Here is a 16991-nt window from a genome sequence, read left to right as displayed (position 1 = left end):
ACAAGATGAGCCTCGCCAGGCGCAGAACTTTTTATGTTTTTATTGAGTCACGTACCTGGAAATGCCAGTGAGTGTTGTAAATGAGCCTGCCTGTTCGGCCGACCCAAGGCTGTGAAAGGTCTGGCCTTCATTGGCTTGGAGAAGGCATCCGATGCCGGCCACTCGCCACGCCATTAGTCCCATTTCGCGGCGGACTTTTCGGAGCGAGCAGGTCGGTTGTGCAAGCAAGATGCTGCAGAAGCATACCGAGTGAGATCAATTCGGCGCACATGACCTGGCAGTGGTTGTCGGAGGGCCGCATGGCTACACGCTCGGGCTGGCTGCGAGCTGGCTGCGAGCTGTACAGACGACATGAGCTGATGCCACCGAGGACGCGCAAGTAAATCTGGTGGGTCGCAGCTGCCGCCAAAGCCCCAACGTCCATCCCCCCCACACACCACCGGTGCCTCGGCTCAAGACAAGCTCCCCCGGAATGCCGCTATATCTAGTGTACATCTCTGGACTCGCGCCCTCTTCGTGATTCATCTACCACTGCATCATCTGGTTGTTAAATTCTTCCCATTTATCTCACAATACAAGCCGTCACTTCCCCATAATGTCTGACCCTGGCGTTGGTTTCGAGTACCCTCCTCAGGAGGTCACTTGGCTGAAGCGGGATGTTTTGCTGTTCGCAAACAGCATCGGTGCAACAGCCGACGAGCTTCACTTCCTCTACGTACGGAAACCTAAATCCTTCAAGACGAGGGATAATCCATGGCTAATTCGACGTCCAGGAACTTCACCCCAAGTTCGCCGTCTTTCCTACATACCCGATTATCCTCAGTTCGTGAGCCCGCAGCCCTCCAATCCGCCACGCAGTACCCCGAGTTTTGTGCTCATTCGTGGCGCGCAGCATTCAAGGGCAAGACCCAAGAAGTCATCGACTTCTACGCCTCTTCTAAAGCCGTCAAGATCCCTGGCGTCCCCGAATTCGATTACCGCCGCGTCGTCGATGGCCAGCGAAAGATGGAATTCCTCAAGGCTCTGCCCACGGCCTCCGAGGGAAGGAAGTTCGAATCCAGAACCAAGGTCCTTGGTGTCTATGACAAGGGCCGCCCAGGCACCGTCCTCGACGTCCAGACCGATCTCGTCGACACCGCTACCGGCGAGACTTACACCCGCGTGACGTCAAGCTCCTTTTTCGTCGGCCAGGGTGGCTGGCACGGCCCAAAAGGTCCTGCGACCAAGAATTTCCCTCCTCCCAAGGATAAGAAGCCCGATGCCGTTCTGGAGCACCAGACTACCGCCGAGTCGGCCCTGCTGTACCGTCTCAACGGTGACTACAATCCTCTCCATGCTACTCCCGAGCCCGGCCAGAAGATGGGCTTCGGAGGCGCCATACTGCACGGCCTGTACTCATGGAACACCACCTGCCATTTGATTCTCAAGGCCTTTGGCGGCAGCGACCCTGCCAATATCAAGGACTACCAGGCTCGTTTTGCAAGCCCTGTCAAGCCTGGCGATAAGCTGGTCACTAGTGTCTGGCGCACCGGCGAGAAGCAGGGCGACTTTGAGGAGCTTCGATTTGTGACCGAGGTCGCAGGCGGCAAGGTGTGCTTGAGCAATGGCCGTGCTTTGGTACAGGTTGTTGGAGGCGCTGGTAGCAAGCTGTGAGACCGAGGTCCGTAGTCACAATAGTCGGCCGTTTGAATGTGTACCATGCAGATGTGTAACGATGAATAATTTCACAATCCACCACACGATTTTTCCACCTTCCACCCTTCTTGGAAGCTGTCGTCGAGAACACGAGCATGTTGCGTTGAGCTCGGCGGCGTCGAGAAGCGGGTTTGCCCAACGGCTGTGGAGCTGGGGCTTCCCAAACTCTGCTGCTGCGCTTTCTTGGCCTGGCCCATGCTCACGGTCTCCGTCATTACAGCATCGAATATTATGACTTTATGGGACACGCTGCGGCACTCAATTCACGGCAGATCAAATGCTGTCCCTCACTAGAGCCCGTCAACAATGAGCAAAGAACCTTACGTGGGCCAGCGAGTTTCCTACGGCGGCGCACTCTGCACTGTCCGCTATGTCGGTGAGGTCGCGGGAACCACGGGCTCATGGCTGGGCGTAGAATGGGACGACCCGACCCGCGGGAAACACGATGGCTCGCACAAGGGCGTGCGCTACTTCACATGTATTCCTCTAATGGCCCTTCCAGGTGGATCATCCTAACAAGGTCAATCTAGGTCTCTCGAGGTCGTCCACGGCTGCGTCCTTTGTCCGCCCTACGCGGCCCAAAGACGATGTCCAGGGCTTCCTATCCGCCCTCAGGGAGAAATATGTCTCTGACCCAGAACAGGACAAAAACGGCCAGCCGGACGCTCAAATCATCATCTCTGGAACAAAGGTTGCAGAAGAAGTGGGCTTTGACAAGATCTGGAAGAAGCTCGCACAGGTCAAAGACCTCAAGGTCGTGATTTTGGACGGCATGCGAATAGCTGTTTCTCGACAGGATGGGGATGATTCCATCGCAGAGTCGTGTCCCAACATCACGCATGTCGATTTGAGCAGAAACCTGTTCGAGACGATTGGGCCAGTGGCGGATATTTGCGCAGAGCTAAAGACGTTGCGGAAGCTGAGCATCGAGTGAGTAGCGCTTCTTTTGCACATGGTCATTCATGCGCGCCCGTTGGCTGACGCTGCCTCAAGCGGCAACCGATTCCAGGGGCTCTTGCAAGACGCGGCCCTGGACAGGCTCAGCTCTGCATTCCGGGGCGTCGCGGAATTATCACTCCAAGAGACGCTGCTCACCTGGGAGGAGGTGTGTGCAATTGCCGTCCGATGCCCCAGCTTGAGGGACTTGAATGCCGGCTCGAATCAACTTACGTCCCTCGCAAAGATGGACTACCTCTCTCTCTCGTCCACATTAACCTCGATAAATCTCGAATTCAACGATTTCACGTGTCTGTCTGACCTTGCGAGCCTCACACGCTTGACCTCCCTGCGAAACCTCAACCTCAAGGGCAACAATATCGCTGCCATCACAGCGCATGGCGTCCCCAGCCCCGTGTTCCCTCCGTCTCTACAATACCTCGACTTGTCGTACAACAACATATCCGCCTGGTCCTTTGTAGACCTTCTGCCCGCTCACTTCCCTGGCCTCAACGCGCTGCGCCTGTCACACAATCCCGTCTACAACGCCGCCGGCAGCGACGACACGAAGGCATCATCCTCGGAAGAATCACACATGCTCACCATAGGAAGGCTCGCCAATCTGCAGAGTCTGAATTACGCACAAGTCAAGGCCGCGGATCGAACAAACGCCGAAATGTTTTACTTGTCGCGGATAGCGAAGCAGCTGGCTGCAGTCCCCGAATCTGCAGAACATACCGTCTTGGCTCAACACCCGCGGTACGGGGAGCTCTGTGCCATCTACGGGGAACCGGACGTTGTTCGCAGGGACGAGATTAACCCTAATTTCTTAGAGGCGCGCCTTATCTCGGTGACGTTTCATCTTGAGGGAGCGGAGAAGAGGACGTGCAGGATACCCAAGTCCTTTGACGTTTATGCCGTCAAGGGCATTGCGGGCAAGTTGTTTGATTTGCCGCCGTTGAAAGTGAAACTGGTCTGGGAGACGGGGGAGTGGGATCCCGTGGCAGGATACGATGACGGCGACGGGGACAGCAGCGATGACGAGGACCTGCGTGGTGGAGAGACCGCGGCCGCGGGGGCGGATGAAGACGTTGACGGGCGGTGGATAGAGAGGGAGGTGGAGCTGAAGGACGGGCCTAAGCAGCTTGGATACTGCGTTGACGGGCTAGACGTGTCTATTCGGATCGAGAGGCGTTGACGTGGGAAACGTCGTGTTCTCAAACGCCTTGAACAGTGGACGACAGGTGAGCGAGCGTTGGCCCGGGTCCCTCGTTCTGGGGGGAAAAGAACTCGGCGCGGATTTTTCACTTGCGGCATTGCTCAACTACATGGTGATGTCATGCTCGGTTCCGTTGAGGGAAGCGGCGTTGTGAGTCTCACGGAGCAATGTCGCTGTAGGACTTTGTCGACACAAACAACGTGCCGTCGTGATTGCACCGTTCAACCTTGCTCGCACGCCTGACGATGCCAGATAACAAGCGGTGTCTTGGAAGGTACGAGACTCCAACCCTGTAGTTCTCATGTCTGCAAGGAAACAGTGGTGCCCGATTCTACGCGTTTCACAGAAAGCAACTTGAGACGATTAAATTCATCAGTCATCAGGAGTACTGTGACGTCATGACAAAGAGCACGGCGAGTTCTCACCAACCCGACTTGTGGCCGGCACACGATTGCACGATCGACTCGCTAGGCAAGAAAAACTGACTACTGCCGCTCAAAGTGCCGATGGGACACTGGGACCTTGTCAAAACAGCACGACGGGAACCCTGTGACAGCGGGGATGAAGATCACCTGGTGTGACGAGGCCATCGGAAGAAGCGTCAGTACGTGGCCTAATTCCGACCAGGCGTCTGGCCGCGGAGGCGCCGGTCCGGGCAACTCAAAGGTCAAAGGTGATGTTGACGGCGACAACGCACAAGGTACGAACGGTGGCGGCCACCCCACTGAAGGACACGTAATGGGCGATGTACATCCATTTTTGCAGGGCAGAAGCTCCGGCAATCGAAAGTAGGGGAAGGGGGGAGGATCTGTCTCTCATCATCGATTTGACACGAGACATTTAGTTCTACCATTACAGAAGAACCTCTCAAGTAGCCCTCCAGCTTCATAGATTCGTAAAACATGCCGCAGGTCATTGGCAAGGAAGTCGGTCCCATTGGGTACGGTCTCATGGGTATGTCACGGTTTCACGCACGTCTGTCCTGGACCGGATGACTGTTTTGCTAAACGTGGACAGGCTTCACCTGGCGCCCTGAACCGACGCCCACTGATCAGGCCATCGAGGCGCTCAAGGCGGCTTTGGAGAGCGGCCTCACCCTGTGGAACGGTGCCGAGTTCTACGGTACTCCCGACTGCAACTCCATGACCTTGATGAGGGCGTACTTTACTAAATATCCCGAGGATGCCGACAAAGTCACCCTCGTTGTCAAGGGGGGCATGGATCTCGCCACGCACAGGCTGGACGGTAGCCCCGAGGGCACTCGTCGCAGTCTGGATAACATTATCAAGCAGCTCGGCGGGACGAAGAAGCTCGACGGGTTTGCTCCTTCACGACGCGACCACAACACGCCGCTTGAAGTCACCTATGGAGTCATCCAGAAGGAGTACATTGACACTGGCAAGCTGGGGGCCGTCTACTTGTCAGAGTGCAGAGCTGAGACTGTTCACGAAGCGGCCAAGCTTGCCAGGATTGGCGCCGCCGAGGTTGAACTGAGCATGTTCAGCCCAGATATTCTTACCAACGGCGTCGCCAAAGCTTGCGCTCAGCATGACATTCCGATCTTGGCCTACTCGCCCATGGGCAGGGGGGTATGTACACACCGAAATCAAATTCGCACCATCCTGGGGGCCAAGTAGGTGGCTAACGGGGCGTCAAGATCCTTACCGGTCGATTCAAGACTGTTGCAGACGTCCAGGATCGCGGCGTCATATCCAGCTTTCCGCGCTTCCAGCCCGGCGCATTCGAGCACAACCTCCAGCTTGTCGATCAGGTCGAGGGCATTGCAAAGGCAAAGGGGTGCACACCCGGCCAGCTGGCTATCGCGTGGGTGCGCAAGCACAGCAACCGCCCCGGGCTGCCTACCATCATTCCCATCCCTGGAGCTACCGCCGCCTCGAGAGTCAGGGAAAATGCAAAGCTGGTGGACATTACCGAGGAGGAATTCGCCACCATGAGCAACTTGGTCGAGAACTTTGAGACCGCGGGAAAGAGATATCCGGATCACATCCCTACCAACACCTGAGCGGGACATCTATCTTGCCGTCAGCATTTGTTGTTGATGACTTGCAGTAGATAGTGGGCGTATATTCTAGTGCCAAGTGACTATGACTCAGGGAAACATTTGTCCGCATATAGGCCATAAATGGCTTTCAGAATTGCAGAATTCAATAAAAATTGAATGCATCATGTCGAGTGAGAAACGGTTTTGCTTCGAGTTGAAACTTACCCATGTGGTGGTGCCTGCAGCGAGCTCGACGCTGTATAGGAACGTGTACGATTGTGCGTGCGCCAGTGCCCAAGTCAACATCCTGCGAGCGACAAGTCAGTCAATACGCCGTACTTTTCGTCGACTCTATTGCGCGCAATGGCATCGCAACTTGGATCAATGTCAAGGGCGAGGTGGAGGTTGCCGAAATATTCTCATTTCTGATTTCCACCCACCCACGTGACCGGGTCTGGCATCATGGCAAGAACAAAATTTTGGCACGGCTTACGGCTGCTGAGGGGTTGCGAAATGGCGAGAATATCATAGGGTCCTCCACTGCGCCTCGGAAATCAAATCAGATTCAGAATGGGGTTCTGCATGTCAACTTTCGTCGGCAATGGGTGCCTCAAATGCCTTGTACTGTAAACATCACGAAACAGGGAACCTCTCTGATCTGTCATCTTGCAAGGCGTTATTGGCGGGGGTATACAGAATACGTCGTTCTCGCCAACGAATGCTAATCCCAACCGAACACTTCCCACTCTGCATGCCTGTTTACACTATGAAAGCCCCATTCAAGCCAACTGCTTCGACTCGATTAACCAACTTTTTGACACTGGTCCATTCCTCACTCTTCAATCCTTCCTTGCCACCAAAGCCGCTACCTACCTCAAAAACGGTCAGTGAACCATCTATTCCGCCGGTGGCCAGCCTCTTGCCATCATTTGGCTCCCATGCCAGCTTGTTCAGGCTCTTGGAGAGCATCGTTCTTCCGTCTTGGCGCTGACTGGGCGAGATTCGTGAAGTGGGCTCTTCGGTTTCGACGGCAATGTCCCAGAGTTCTAACCACCCAGCACCATCAACCAGAGCAAAGACGCTTGGCTTCACTGGCGACCATCGGGCATCATATACAACATCTTCCCGAACAAAATCGATGAGTGGTGCAACACTGCCATCCCCCGCCCCAACTGTAGAAGTGGCCGCCGGCGCGCGAACCTTCCAGAGCTTCACGCTCCAGTCAAGCGAGGATGAAATAATCAAGTCGCCCAAGTCAATAGGGCCACGTGATGGATGGAAATCAACAGACATGACGGGGGCTGTGTGGCCCTTGTAGCTAATTTTCTTGTCCACCCCAGCCTTTGCGCCAGCCCGGTCGTATCTGTGGCATGGAAAGATTGTGCCTTCTTCGCTTCCAACCAAGAAAAACGTAGGGTCTGTCTGAGGGAAAGAAACGCATGTTGGGCTGACATCCTCTACAGCCACTTTGGCCTGGCTAGGATTTTTCAGTTCCAGGAGCTCTTGCGGCTGCGCAAAAACATCCATACTCCACCCACAGACCACGCCGTCCGTTGAGCAGGAAATGATATTGTTCGCATTCTGGGTCCCGACAATATCGACAGAGTAAATAGGATGCGCGTGGCCGTATCCAGTTAGCGGGGTCTTCTGCACGGGAGCAGCTTTCGCTCTCGTATCCCAGAGAAGTACTTGTCCGCTGTAGGATCCGCCAATAATCAAGTTTGGGTGATAGGGAGAGAATTTCGCGGTGAGAATGTCAGACTGTGCGGTAAAAACGTACTCGGGACGGTTATGCATGTGCGTGTTCCAAACTTGGACGATGCCGTCAGGTTCGTGAGGCGCCGTGGGATTTTTGGTATACGACGCGAGCAGGAGCTCACTAAATTTCGGAGAGAAATCGATGCCGCTAATCATGCGCTTTTTGGACCATCGATCATCAAAGAACTGAACCACTTCCTTTATCCGATGGGAGCCACGGCCACCACTGTTTCCGCTTTCTTCGTCGTCGTCATCCTGATCCTTGCCCTGCAAGGCGTAGTCTGTCAAAATATCGTAGGTTTCGTGGTCAATGGCTCGTTCGATAACCTTGGTAGATTGTTCGAGGAAGTCAACAAATGCCTCAGACCGCGTAACAGCTTCCAACTCCTCTGCAGTCAACTCTCTTGATGGATAGTTGGCGGACGCCGCTGGGGGCGCTGTGCTAGTACCGTCTGCGAGGGACTCTTTCGCTGCTCGTAGCTCGGCCTCTACTTCCTCGCGAATCTTTTGACGCAATTGCTCCTCCCTGTCCCTTTCTCTTCTGCTCTGCCTCTTATTTGGCGAGTTGGTGGTCCCCGTCGTCAAATCATCGCTGTCTGATACGGTTGACTGCGCCCGGTTTCTTGCCGGCGAGGGCCATTCGTCTGAAGTCTGAACGCCTTTGCTGTAGGAAAAGACCTCCTTGACGGGAGATGGTGGGCACTCGTACACTGTCGTCAGAGGTGCTGTGCTGAGTTGTGGCGGAGGAGGAGCGGCAACTGAAGCTGCTGCGGACTCGGATGCCTCGTTGCTAAGTTCTCCTGCACTGAGGACACTGTTTGGTCGGCTTGCACGAGGGCCACCAGGAGATGCGGCGCCTCCCGTTGTTGTCGAACCGGGCCGGCTTTCGCCAACTAGGCTGTTGATGAGATATTCGATTTCACGGCGGTTGTCTGCTCTACTCGGCGTCGGCGATATTAACTGAAGATGGCTTCCTGTTAGTTGCATGGCGCAAAAGAGTACGCAGAAGATGGGGGTAGACGAACGTCACCGCCGCCTAGATTTTGGCGGCCAGCACTGGCCTGGCTGGCTCGAATTTCTCTCTGTCGCTTGAGTTCCGCAAGCTTGGCCTTTTTCGCAAGGATTTCATCTCGACGTTGCTGCATCTTGATTGCTTGACCGGCCCATTGCGGGACAGGCAAATCAGGAGAGCGCTCAGGGAGTCGGGCAGCGAAGCAGGAAGGTGAAAAGGGGACAAGAAGAAGCCGCTCGGGTGGTAGTGACGCTTCGAATCAGTCCAGAGGGATGGCAGGAATAAATAAGGGCAGTGAAGGACCAAAGTGTATACGTCTGAGAATCTACCACGCCAGTCGCTGACGATTCGCGGTCCGAAGAGGGTGTCGCATCAAGAACCTGACAACGAAGTCCATGGACGAGTCAGCGGCTACGCAACCCCTGTGCCTGGCACTCAGGGCATTGTGCTCCGTAACGAACCGTACTAGTAACTAACGTTACTCCGTACACCGGGTGCGAACGCTAGTAGCGCCAAGACGCCAGGCGCCTGGCACCAGAACACGGCCCTGTGTCGGGCTCGAGTGCTCAAGTGCTGACACCTGGGGCTCGCTGTTGCTGGCTGCAAGCCGCGCCGAACTCACGCTTCACGTGATAGACCCAGCCTCTTCGGCCGTCAATGTCGCGCGTGGGCCTGGCCATCCTGGCCACGGGCGATGCATGTGCCGTTGAGCTCCCCTGTAGCCTGTAGCCTGTAGCCTGTAGCCTGTAGCCTGTAGCCTCTGGCCTGGACCGTGGCGGGCCATTGCCGCAAGTCCGGCAAAACTGCGACTTTTCCCGACATCTGGAGCAACTGCAAATCTTCTTCACCTTGCCGCCAACGCCTCGTTTCCTCGAACCTCCACGACAGGGCCCCATTGACACCCATTGTCAGCCCTCGAGTTACGTCCTCTCTTCCGGATCGCTTCTCGCATCTGTTGCGCATCTTGCGACCGTCATTCCCAATGGCCTCGACTGGCGTCAACGTTCGTTTCCCGCCCTGTCGTCTCCTATTGTGCAGCCGCCCATGGCCGTCCAGCCATCGTCTGGCAACACCAGCGACATGCAATTGGGACGACAAATTTCAATGAGAAAGATGGCGGGATGCTGATTGGATTCACAATAGGTCCTCCGGTGGTCCGCGCTCGCCGCGGGCGTCTTCTACGGGTTTTCTCACCAGAGAACGATTACCGCGACACAACGAGCCGAGCATGCCAAGCACGAGTGGGAGAGCAAGCAGAAATTGATAGATCAGGCCAAGGCCGAGTACGCCAAGAAGAACAATCCGGCTCCCGCTTCCTCTTCCAAGGATGATGGTACGCAGTCATCGCCCTGGGGCTCCTCTCCCAAGTCTCAAAAAACCGCATGCGTACCGAGTAGAAGATTAACCTCCATGCACAGTTGTCACGGATGTCAATGACCCCAAGTTCGATCTCGAGAAGCTGTTGCTGAAAGCGTCCAAGGAGAGCCCTTAAACGGATTTAAGGGGAAGACAGATTTGACCGGGGAGATGGATAGCTGGTAATAAAATGGATCGGGAGGAAGGACAAATCTGCGCCTGGTAAAGGGCTGATAGACTGTCAATGCCTCTAGAGGGTCCAAATTATGGCAGAGTCGCTGTATGATGGAGGTTACGCGAGACGCTACTGCATAGAGGTTTCCTTGCGTTCCTGTTTACCTAAGTGTACAGGTGTAAAAATATGCACAATTTAGACGGCAACATCGAAACGGTTCCTTACAACAATCGCCTGCATCTGCTTGGAATTCGGCGACGGCTGCCAAGGTTGAAGTGCATAAGAGCAGTCAGGATCGACATGACACTGTTAAGAATTCGAATGAAAAAGCCATCTTGCCCAGCTCGTGCGCAAACCCGCCGATCCTCAGCCAGCCACCGCAAATCGTACTCGTGAGGCCACGGCGGCAATGAACTGCATACCAGGGCATTGCGATATCGATTGGGCTTCTCGTCGAATGCGTGAAATGCTACGGAGTAACTAACTACTCATCCGTTGGTTTGACGATGTGTCGTGGCGGGAAAAATTATGGAGACCAATGGGAAGCACCCAAGCAGCTTGGATGCTGGCGGTGGCCCCACATATTTACGCCTCATGCACGACGTGCCAGAAGCTCCAAACTGTCCTTATGGCAAGTGGTCGTGGTCGCATCAAGACTAGAGTTCTCTCCCATCAACCTTACAGGGCAACAATCGCCAGTAGTCGTCGCCAACATGACGACCGCAGCCCCATCACGCCTTGATGGTGTCAATAAAAAAAGCACAAGGACACTCTTGAGGGTCGTTATCCTTCTGTTCATTGCCGGCGCCGCCATCTCAAGTCGATTGTTCTCTGTGATTCGTAAGTCCCGTCCAAACTGAGAAGCAACTGCTCTGGAGTCTCTCGGCGAGCCAACCTCTTCAATGCCTGTCGTGCTGATAACTAACATGTTCAAACTAGGATTTGAAAGTATTATTCACGAATGTCGGTCACCTCCCTCGTCCCCAGTCAAACCGTAGCCGTTGTCTGGTACTGACTGAATCTAGTCGACCCCTGGTTCAACTTCCGAGCGACCAAGTATCTCGTTGCCAACGGATTCTATAAATTTTGGGATTGGTTCGATGACCGAACATGGCATCCTCTGGGCCGTGTCACCGGGGGTACTCTGTATCCAGGTCTCATGGTTACCAGCGGCGTCATCTACCACGCCCTGAAGGCGCTGGCCATTCCCGTCGATATTCGTAACATTTGTGTCCTGCTTGCTCCTGCTTGCTCAGGTCTTACTGCCTACGCGGCATACCTCCTCACCAATGAGATGACAATATCTCCATCTGCTGGTCTTCTTGCTGCCGTGTTCATGGGCATAGCCCCAGGGTACATCTCGCGATCCGTTGCCGGAAGTTACGACAACGAGGCCATCGCCATTTTCCTTCTCGTCTTTACCTTCTACCTGTGGATCAAGGCACTGAAGCTGGGCTCTATGCTCTGGGGTGCGCTGTGCGCTCTCTTTTACGGCTACATGGTGGCATCATGGGGTGGTTACGCCTTCATCACCTGTCTTTTGCCCCTCCATGCCTTCGTTCTCATCTGTATGGGCCGCTACAGCACTCGGCTTTACGTCAGTTACACCACATGGTATGCTCTGGGAACCATCGCTAGTATGCAGATTCCCTTTGTTGGTTTTCTGCCAGTGAAAACCAGTGAGCACATGCCCGCGCTAGGTATGAACGTCAACACGAAAGCGATTGTCCCTTTAGACTGCATACTGATTTTTGACTAGGCATCTTTGGCTTCCTCCAGTTGATCGCGTTCATTGAATATGTCCGATCCGCTATTCCTAGCCGCCAGTTCCAGACTTTTCTTGTCACCATCCTCATCGCCACTTTTGGCGTTGGCTTGATTGCTCTCGTTGGTCTTACCTCCTTGGGCTATATCGCGCCGTGGAATGGTCGCTTCTATTCCCTTTGGGACACCGGCTATGCTAAAATCCATATCCCCATCATTGCTTCCGTATCCGAGCATCAGCCTACCGCCTGGCCCGCTTTCTTCTTCGATCTCAATTTCCTCATCTGGCTCTTCCCCGCAGGTGTCTACATGTGCTTCCAGGACCTCCGCGATGAGCACGTCTTTGTTGTCGTTTACGCATTGTTTGGCAGCTACTTCGCGGGTGTCATGGTTCGACTCATGCTGACTTTGACTCCTATTGTCTGTGTTGCTGCCGCCATTGCTTTGTCGAGCCTGCTCGACACCTATATCTCAGCCAAGTCTCCTAGCCCCGAGGAAGTAGCAAGTGCCACCGAGGCGGCCTCCAAGAAATCACCGAAGCCATCGGCTGGTCTCAGGGGGAGCGGGAAGCCAATCATTGGCATCTTCCATTCATCCTCCAAGATTGTCGTCGTTGCCTCTGTCATTGTGTATCTTCTCATGTTTGTTATGCACTGCACCTGGGTCACCTCCAACGCCTATTCCTCTCCCTCGGTTGTCCTGGCAAGCCGGCTGCCAGATGGTAGCCAGCATATTATTGATGATTACCGAGAGGCGTACCAGTGGCTGCGACAGAACACCAAAAAGGATGCCAAAATTATGTCTTGGTGGGACTACGGCTACCAGATTGGTGGTATGGCTGATCGACCAACATTGGTTGACAACAACACCTGGAATAATACCCACATCGCCACTGTCGGCAAGGCCATGAGCTCGAGAGAAGAAGTCAGCTATCCCATCATGCGACAGCACGAGGTCGACTATGTTCTTGTCGTCTTTGGTGCCCTCCTGGGTTACTCTGGTGATGATATCAACAAATTTCTCTGGATGGTCCGTATCGCTGAGGGCATCTGGCCCGATGAGGTCAAGGAACGTGATTTCTTTACGGCCCGTGGCGAGTATCGCGTCGACGGAGAGGCGACTGAGACGATGAAGAACAGCTTGATGTGAGTTCCAACACAGATGACACACACACACACACACACACACGAGATGGGCCTCGCTAACAGGTGGAAACCAGGTACAAAATGTCGTACTATAACTACCACTCTTTGTTCCCTCCCGGCCAAGCCGCTGACCGCGTTCGTGGTGTGCGTCTCCCTGACCACGGCCCAGTACTGAACACTCTGGAGGAGGCTTTCACCAGTGAAAACTGGATCATCCGAATCTACAAGGTCAAGGATCTTGACAATTTTGGACGAGAGCACGCCGCTGTTGCGGCATTTGAAAAGGGACAGAAGAAGAAGAAGGCCAGCAAGAGGAGAGGCGCCCGTGCCCTGCGGGTAGAGTGAGTTGCTCGATACCACTATCTAGAGCGTTTGGGAATAGGGGAAACAGTAAATTTGAAAATTGAATGGTCATGTACGTCTGAGGCACGTATGGCATGTGTAATGTATATCACTGTATGAATCGAGGAGAATTTAGAAAAATGACGAGGCGACAGTATTCGTCAGGTACGTACTCTTAACTGCGTGCCCAGCGGTCGACAGGCGTCTGGCGAGTCGACTCGTCAGTGACTCGGCTGGACGCTGCAGAGCTGGCAGCTGCAGCCGTCTGTGGCAGCTGCCGGCCTGGTGCAACTGAAAAGTCCACCGTCTGGCGCAATTTCTTCTCTGCCTGCTGCGTTCATGTCTTATTCCTTTCTAAATTCACGCCGCCTTCACTCCTATGTCTGGGGGCGTCCTCTCGTCTTCTCTACAGCCATGACAATTTGCAGCACTTTCCCCTCGCTCTACAGTCACCAGCGCCGTAGCACTGGTACTGCTGCACCCAGTCCCTCTCTGGCCTGTCATAATGGGTCATAGGTGGAAGCGGTGGTACGCATCGGCCTCGGCTGAGCCAGAGATTGATCTATTATCAGCCGTGTTTGGGCTACCTTCGCGGAGGGATCTCAAGCGTGCCTCTGAAACGACCAGGCGAAAGCACTCACCTCGCTACGACTCGGGCTCTGATGCCACGAAGAACGATGATGATGGTGATGATGATCAGAATGAACAGTCCGATGATAGCTCCGACCAACCATCCATACACGACACCACTAGGAGATCCGATGACCTGAAACTGAGGCATTCAGCCACGTCGATCCGCAAGTCGATGTCTAAGAAGAGACAGCACACCCACAGCCGAAGTTCATCTGCAAAATCTCAACGGAGCACTTTGTCCAAGAAGACCAAGTGTTCCAGCGAGCTCAAAAACAAGACTAGGACTTGTAAGCGGCCTTCTGCCAGCTCGATACGCAGAGACGAAGAATCTAGTTCTGCTTCAGTATCTCCTTCGGCACGTTTTTCGACGGCGAATGTGTTGCAAAAGAGTCAGGAAACAGTCCCTTCCCCCGGCTTGTTCAGTTCAAACATTCAACGCCATGTAGCCAACGATACATCTCGATCGACATTTCCATATATGCTGCAACCCATTCCGACTTTCCTACCGCATTATGCACCAGCCTATCTTGTCCACTCGGGGAAATATCCCCAAGAAACTCAAACTTCGGAGTGGAATCGAGCATCAACATCCTTTTCTATAGGTTCTAATTTCCAGAATCTTCAGAGGCTTCAACTACTGTTGGACCGTCTTCACCGAGAGCTTCTGAAACAGCCTACAGATTCGCAGCTTCACAACGACTATCAAAGTGCCCAGAACCAGCTCAATAGTCTTTTGGACTCAATGGTGGCACGCAAGTCAAACGGCATGAAGCAGACCTCATTGGATAAGGCAAAAACACCTGCTGAGACATTGAAGTCTAGAGAACCACTTGTGGACAAGGAGAATGTGGCCCCAGCCTCAATCTACGATGAAGCCGCAGTAGAGTCCTACATTCCTTCTGAACATCATGACTGCAGAGATCGAACCTTTTCTATTGCCCATTTGAGGGAGAAAAGTCCATCCCGTACCATACGTCACCATTTGTGTTCCGGCTGTGGCAGCGTTCGATCCCAAAAGTTTCATGAAAAACACCCCATTGGCACCTGGCATAAACCTGTCTTGAATTTTTGCTCATTTTGTCGAGAAAAATTACTTAAAAAAGGACGGATTGAAAAGTATCATTTTTGCTTTGGTTGCGGAAAGGTTCGGTCGAAGGCTTTCCAGAAGAAGTACAAACCCAAACCGGGGCATGCGCTTCTCCCCAACTACTGCGGAAACTGTACTGCCGAAGTAAGGGTGAACGAGGAATTGAACGAGATGTCAGTTCTCGAATCTGTAAGTCGAAGTCCAAATGTACCAGCGGATAATCCGTCTCACATTTTGGCAGACGACAGCACACTCGATCAGCCCACCAGAGCAGGGCTGTAGTATTGCAGATACGGGCTCCTCCAACTTGCCTGGCTTATTCAGAGATGGCTTGCCGTCACATTGCGATTCAGACTTACCGATCGAGGAATTCGGCGCCAAAACATCGAGGTCAAGAAATGAAGCGAGGCTTCGCCTCGACCATGTATCAGCTGAAAACACTTCATCGGTTCCAGTCAGCCCTGCTGAGTCGTCGCCCTTTTATCCCGGACGTAGACTAGGCTCGGCCCAGCGTCGTGCACAGAGAGAAGTGGCGAAAAATTTCAAAGAGTACCAAAAGAAACCCCGTGACTCACTGAACCAGGGAGGATATCATGCTCCGTATGTTGAGGAAGAAGACTCTGTTTCTGAACAGAGGATGTCTCTCTCAAACTACGGAAGCACCGTCGAAAGTTCAAATAATGGGGGCTTTTCGGAGGAACGCCAGAAAAATAAGGAGTGTCAGGGGAGCAAAAGAAGAAGTTCCGGGACGGAGGGACAGAATTGGAGTCCGGATTTCATATACGAACGTGCTGCTCCTTTACAATCCACCAATTCCTCGAGTGAGAGAACCCTGCGATACCATCACCTTGACAACCGCGGACAACATCGTGAGAAGATAACAGAGGATCCCCGGCATAATCGACAAGATTTCCCTCGGCCAGACTCCTTTTGTGAACCTTCCAGGTTCCCAACGGGCGTCTTCGGCAAGAGCAACAAGGAGGGTGAAGATGGTCCCGGCCAGGGTCCGAGGCGAAAGTCGCCGCTTGGCAACGGTGAATGGTCCCATTACTCAACAATCAGTAACAAGCAAGAAGATAGGACTGGAAATCGTACCAAACAGCCTGATCCGCCCGCATTTCGAAGTTCCCGAGGGGCTTTTGGGCCAGGCTACAGCCCAAAACAGCCTCACTTCACTATGGATCAACACGACCAGGCACGTTGTAGTCGGTCAGGAATTCGAAGCCCAAACGCACAAGAGGACATGCCAGCCGGCCACAGAAACCCAAGCAGCCCTTCCTTGTCCGGTTCAAACGCCGGCAAGCCCCCAAACAAGTTCAATTCGCACACCCCCAACGAAACAGCATACGCCCGCTCAGTATTCACAGATTACTCCCGATCTACCGACAATCCATACTACAAGCCCCGAGCTCGGCCATTCCGCAATGCCGCCAACAGCGACTTTTGCGACACTTGGGACTGGAGGAGCAACAGGGGGCGGAATACTCAGAATAATCAAAGACCTGGCGACGGCCCCTTTGACGGCCATGTACCGGAACCCATCATTGAGGAGCCAGTCTCGCCGTCTTCCTCACCTGTCCAGCCAACAAAGCTACTCGGTCAGTATCTCTACCTCCTTGCCCCGAACAGCCATCCAACCAGTCTCTTAGAGTTTCACATTCCAAACGACGAGTCATCGGGCGACCCAGATTCCGAAGATGGTGATTGCTCAGCAGAAAGTATCGCTTTGAACTCTACTGTATCGTCTTTGCAAGCCGCCGGGCCCATGAGCGCGACTGCGCAGTGATCACAAGTCCTGGTCGGCGGTGTATTTTATCAGATCTGTTGGATGCTTAGCTCACAGCGCCGCCAAATGTAAGGTGGGGGA

The 16991-nt window shown here is 53.9% G+C and overlaps 8 protein-coding genes across 8 annotated transcripts; 7 read left to right on the top strand and 1 right to left on the bottom strand.

Moving 5' to 3' along the window:
• Positions 1-595: 595 nt before the first annotated feature.
• Positions 596-1653, top strand: MAM_02032 (MaoC-like dehydratase; the record flags this gene model as incomplete). Its single annotated transcript, XM_040820831.1, has 3 exons — positions 596-715; positions 774-822; positions 893-1653. 3 exons carry the CDS (start codon positions 596-598, stop codon positions 1651-1653), a joined length of 930 nt encoding a protein of 309 aa, XP_040681174.1.
• Positions 1654-2001: 348 nt separating this feature from the next.
• On the top strand, positions 2002-3829 carry MAM_02031 (Cytoskeleton-associated protein, Gly-rich domain protein; the record flags this gene model as incomplete). Its single annotated transcript, XM_040820830.1, has 3 exons — positions 2002-2157; positions 2198-2625; positions 2689-3829. 3 exons carry the CDS (start codon positions 2002-2004, stop codon positions 3827-3829), a joined length of 1725 nt encoding a protein of 574 aa, XP_040681173.1.
• A 582-nt stretch (positions 3830-4411) lies between these two features.
• Positions 4412-4642, top strand: MAM_02030 (uncharacterized protein; the record flags this gene model as incomplete). The annotated part of the gene is made up of 1 exon (XM_040820829.1): positions 4412-4642. One exon carries the CDS (start codon positions 4412-4414, stop codon positions 4640-4642), a length of 231 nt encoding a protein of 76 aa, XP_040681172.1.
• A 110-nt stretch (positions 4643-4752) lies between these two features.
• MAM_02029 (Aldo/keto reductase) lies at positions 4753-5873 on the top strand (the record flags this gene model as incomplete). Its single annotated transcript, XM_040820828.1, has 3 exons — positions 4753-4804; positions 4868-5439; positions 5508-5873. The coding sequence occupies 3 exons, from the start codon at positions 4753-4755 to the stop codon at positions 5871-5873; spliced, it is 990 nt and encodes a 329-aa protein (XP_040681171.1).
• Positions 5874-6611: 738 nt separating this feature from the next.
• MAM_02028 (cytoplasmic dynein 1 intermediate chain 2) lies at positions 6612-8755 on the bottom strand (the record flags this gene model as incomplete). The annotated part of the gene is made up of 2 exons (XM_040820827.1): positions 6612-8570; positions 8636-8755. The coding sequence occupies 2 exons, from the start codon at positions 8753-8755 to the stop codon at positions 6612-6614; spliced, it is 2079 nt and encodes a 692-aa protein (XP_040681170.1).
• An 849-nt stretch (positions 8756-9604) lies between these two features.
• Positions 9605-10114, top strand: MAM_02027 (ATPase, F0 complex, subunit E, mitochondrial; the record flags this gene model as incomplete). Its single annotated transcript, XM_040820826.1, has 3 exons — positions 9605-9625; positions 9766-9955; positions 10041-10114. The coding sequence occupies 3 exons, from the start codon at positions 9605-9607 to the stop codon at positions 10112-10114; spliced, it is 285 nt and encodes a 94-aa protein (XP_040681169.1).
• A 752-nt stretch (positions 10115-10866) lies between these two features.
• Positions 10867-13407, top strand: MAM_02026 (oligosaccharyl transferase STT3 subunit; the record flags this gene model as incomplete). The annotated part of the gene is made up of 4 exons (XM_040820825.1): positions 10867-10993; positions 11179-11853; positions 11913-13062; positions 13137-13407. The coding sequence occupies 4 exons, from the start codon at positions 10867-10869 to the stop codon at positions 13405-13407; spliced, it is 2223 nt and encodes a 740-aa protein (XP_040681168.1).
• A 502-nt stretch (positions 13408-13909) lies between these two features.
• MAM_02025 (uncharacterized protein) lies at positions 13910-16910 on the top strand (the record flags this gene model as incomplete). Its single annotated transcript, XM_040820824.1, has 2 exons — positions 13910-15313; positions 15366-16910. 2 exons carry the CDS (start codon positions 13910-13912, stop codon positions 16908-16910), a joined length of 2949 nt encoding a protein of 982 aa, XP_040681167.1.
• Positions 16911-16991: the final 81 nt, after the last annotated feature.

Source organism: Metarhizium album, assembly GCF_000804445.1.
Source record: "Metarhizium album ARSEF 1941 chromosome Unknown scaffold_3, whole genome shotgun sequence".
Classification (NCBI taxonomy): domain Eukaryota; kingdom Fungi; phylum Ascomycota; class Sordariomycetes; order Hypocreales; family Clavicipitaceae; genus Metarhizium; species Metarhizium album.
Note: the sequence above shows the minus strand (reverse complement) of the source record. Positions and strands in the feature narration are given on the sequence as shown.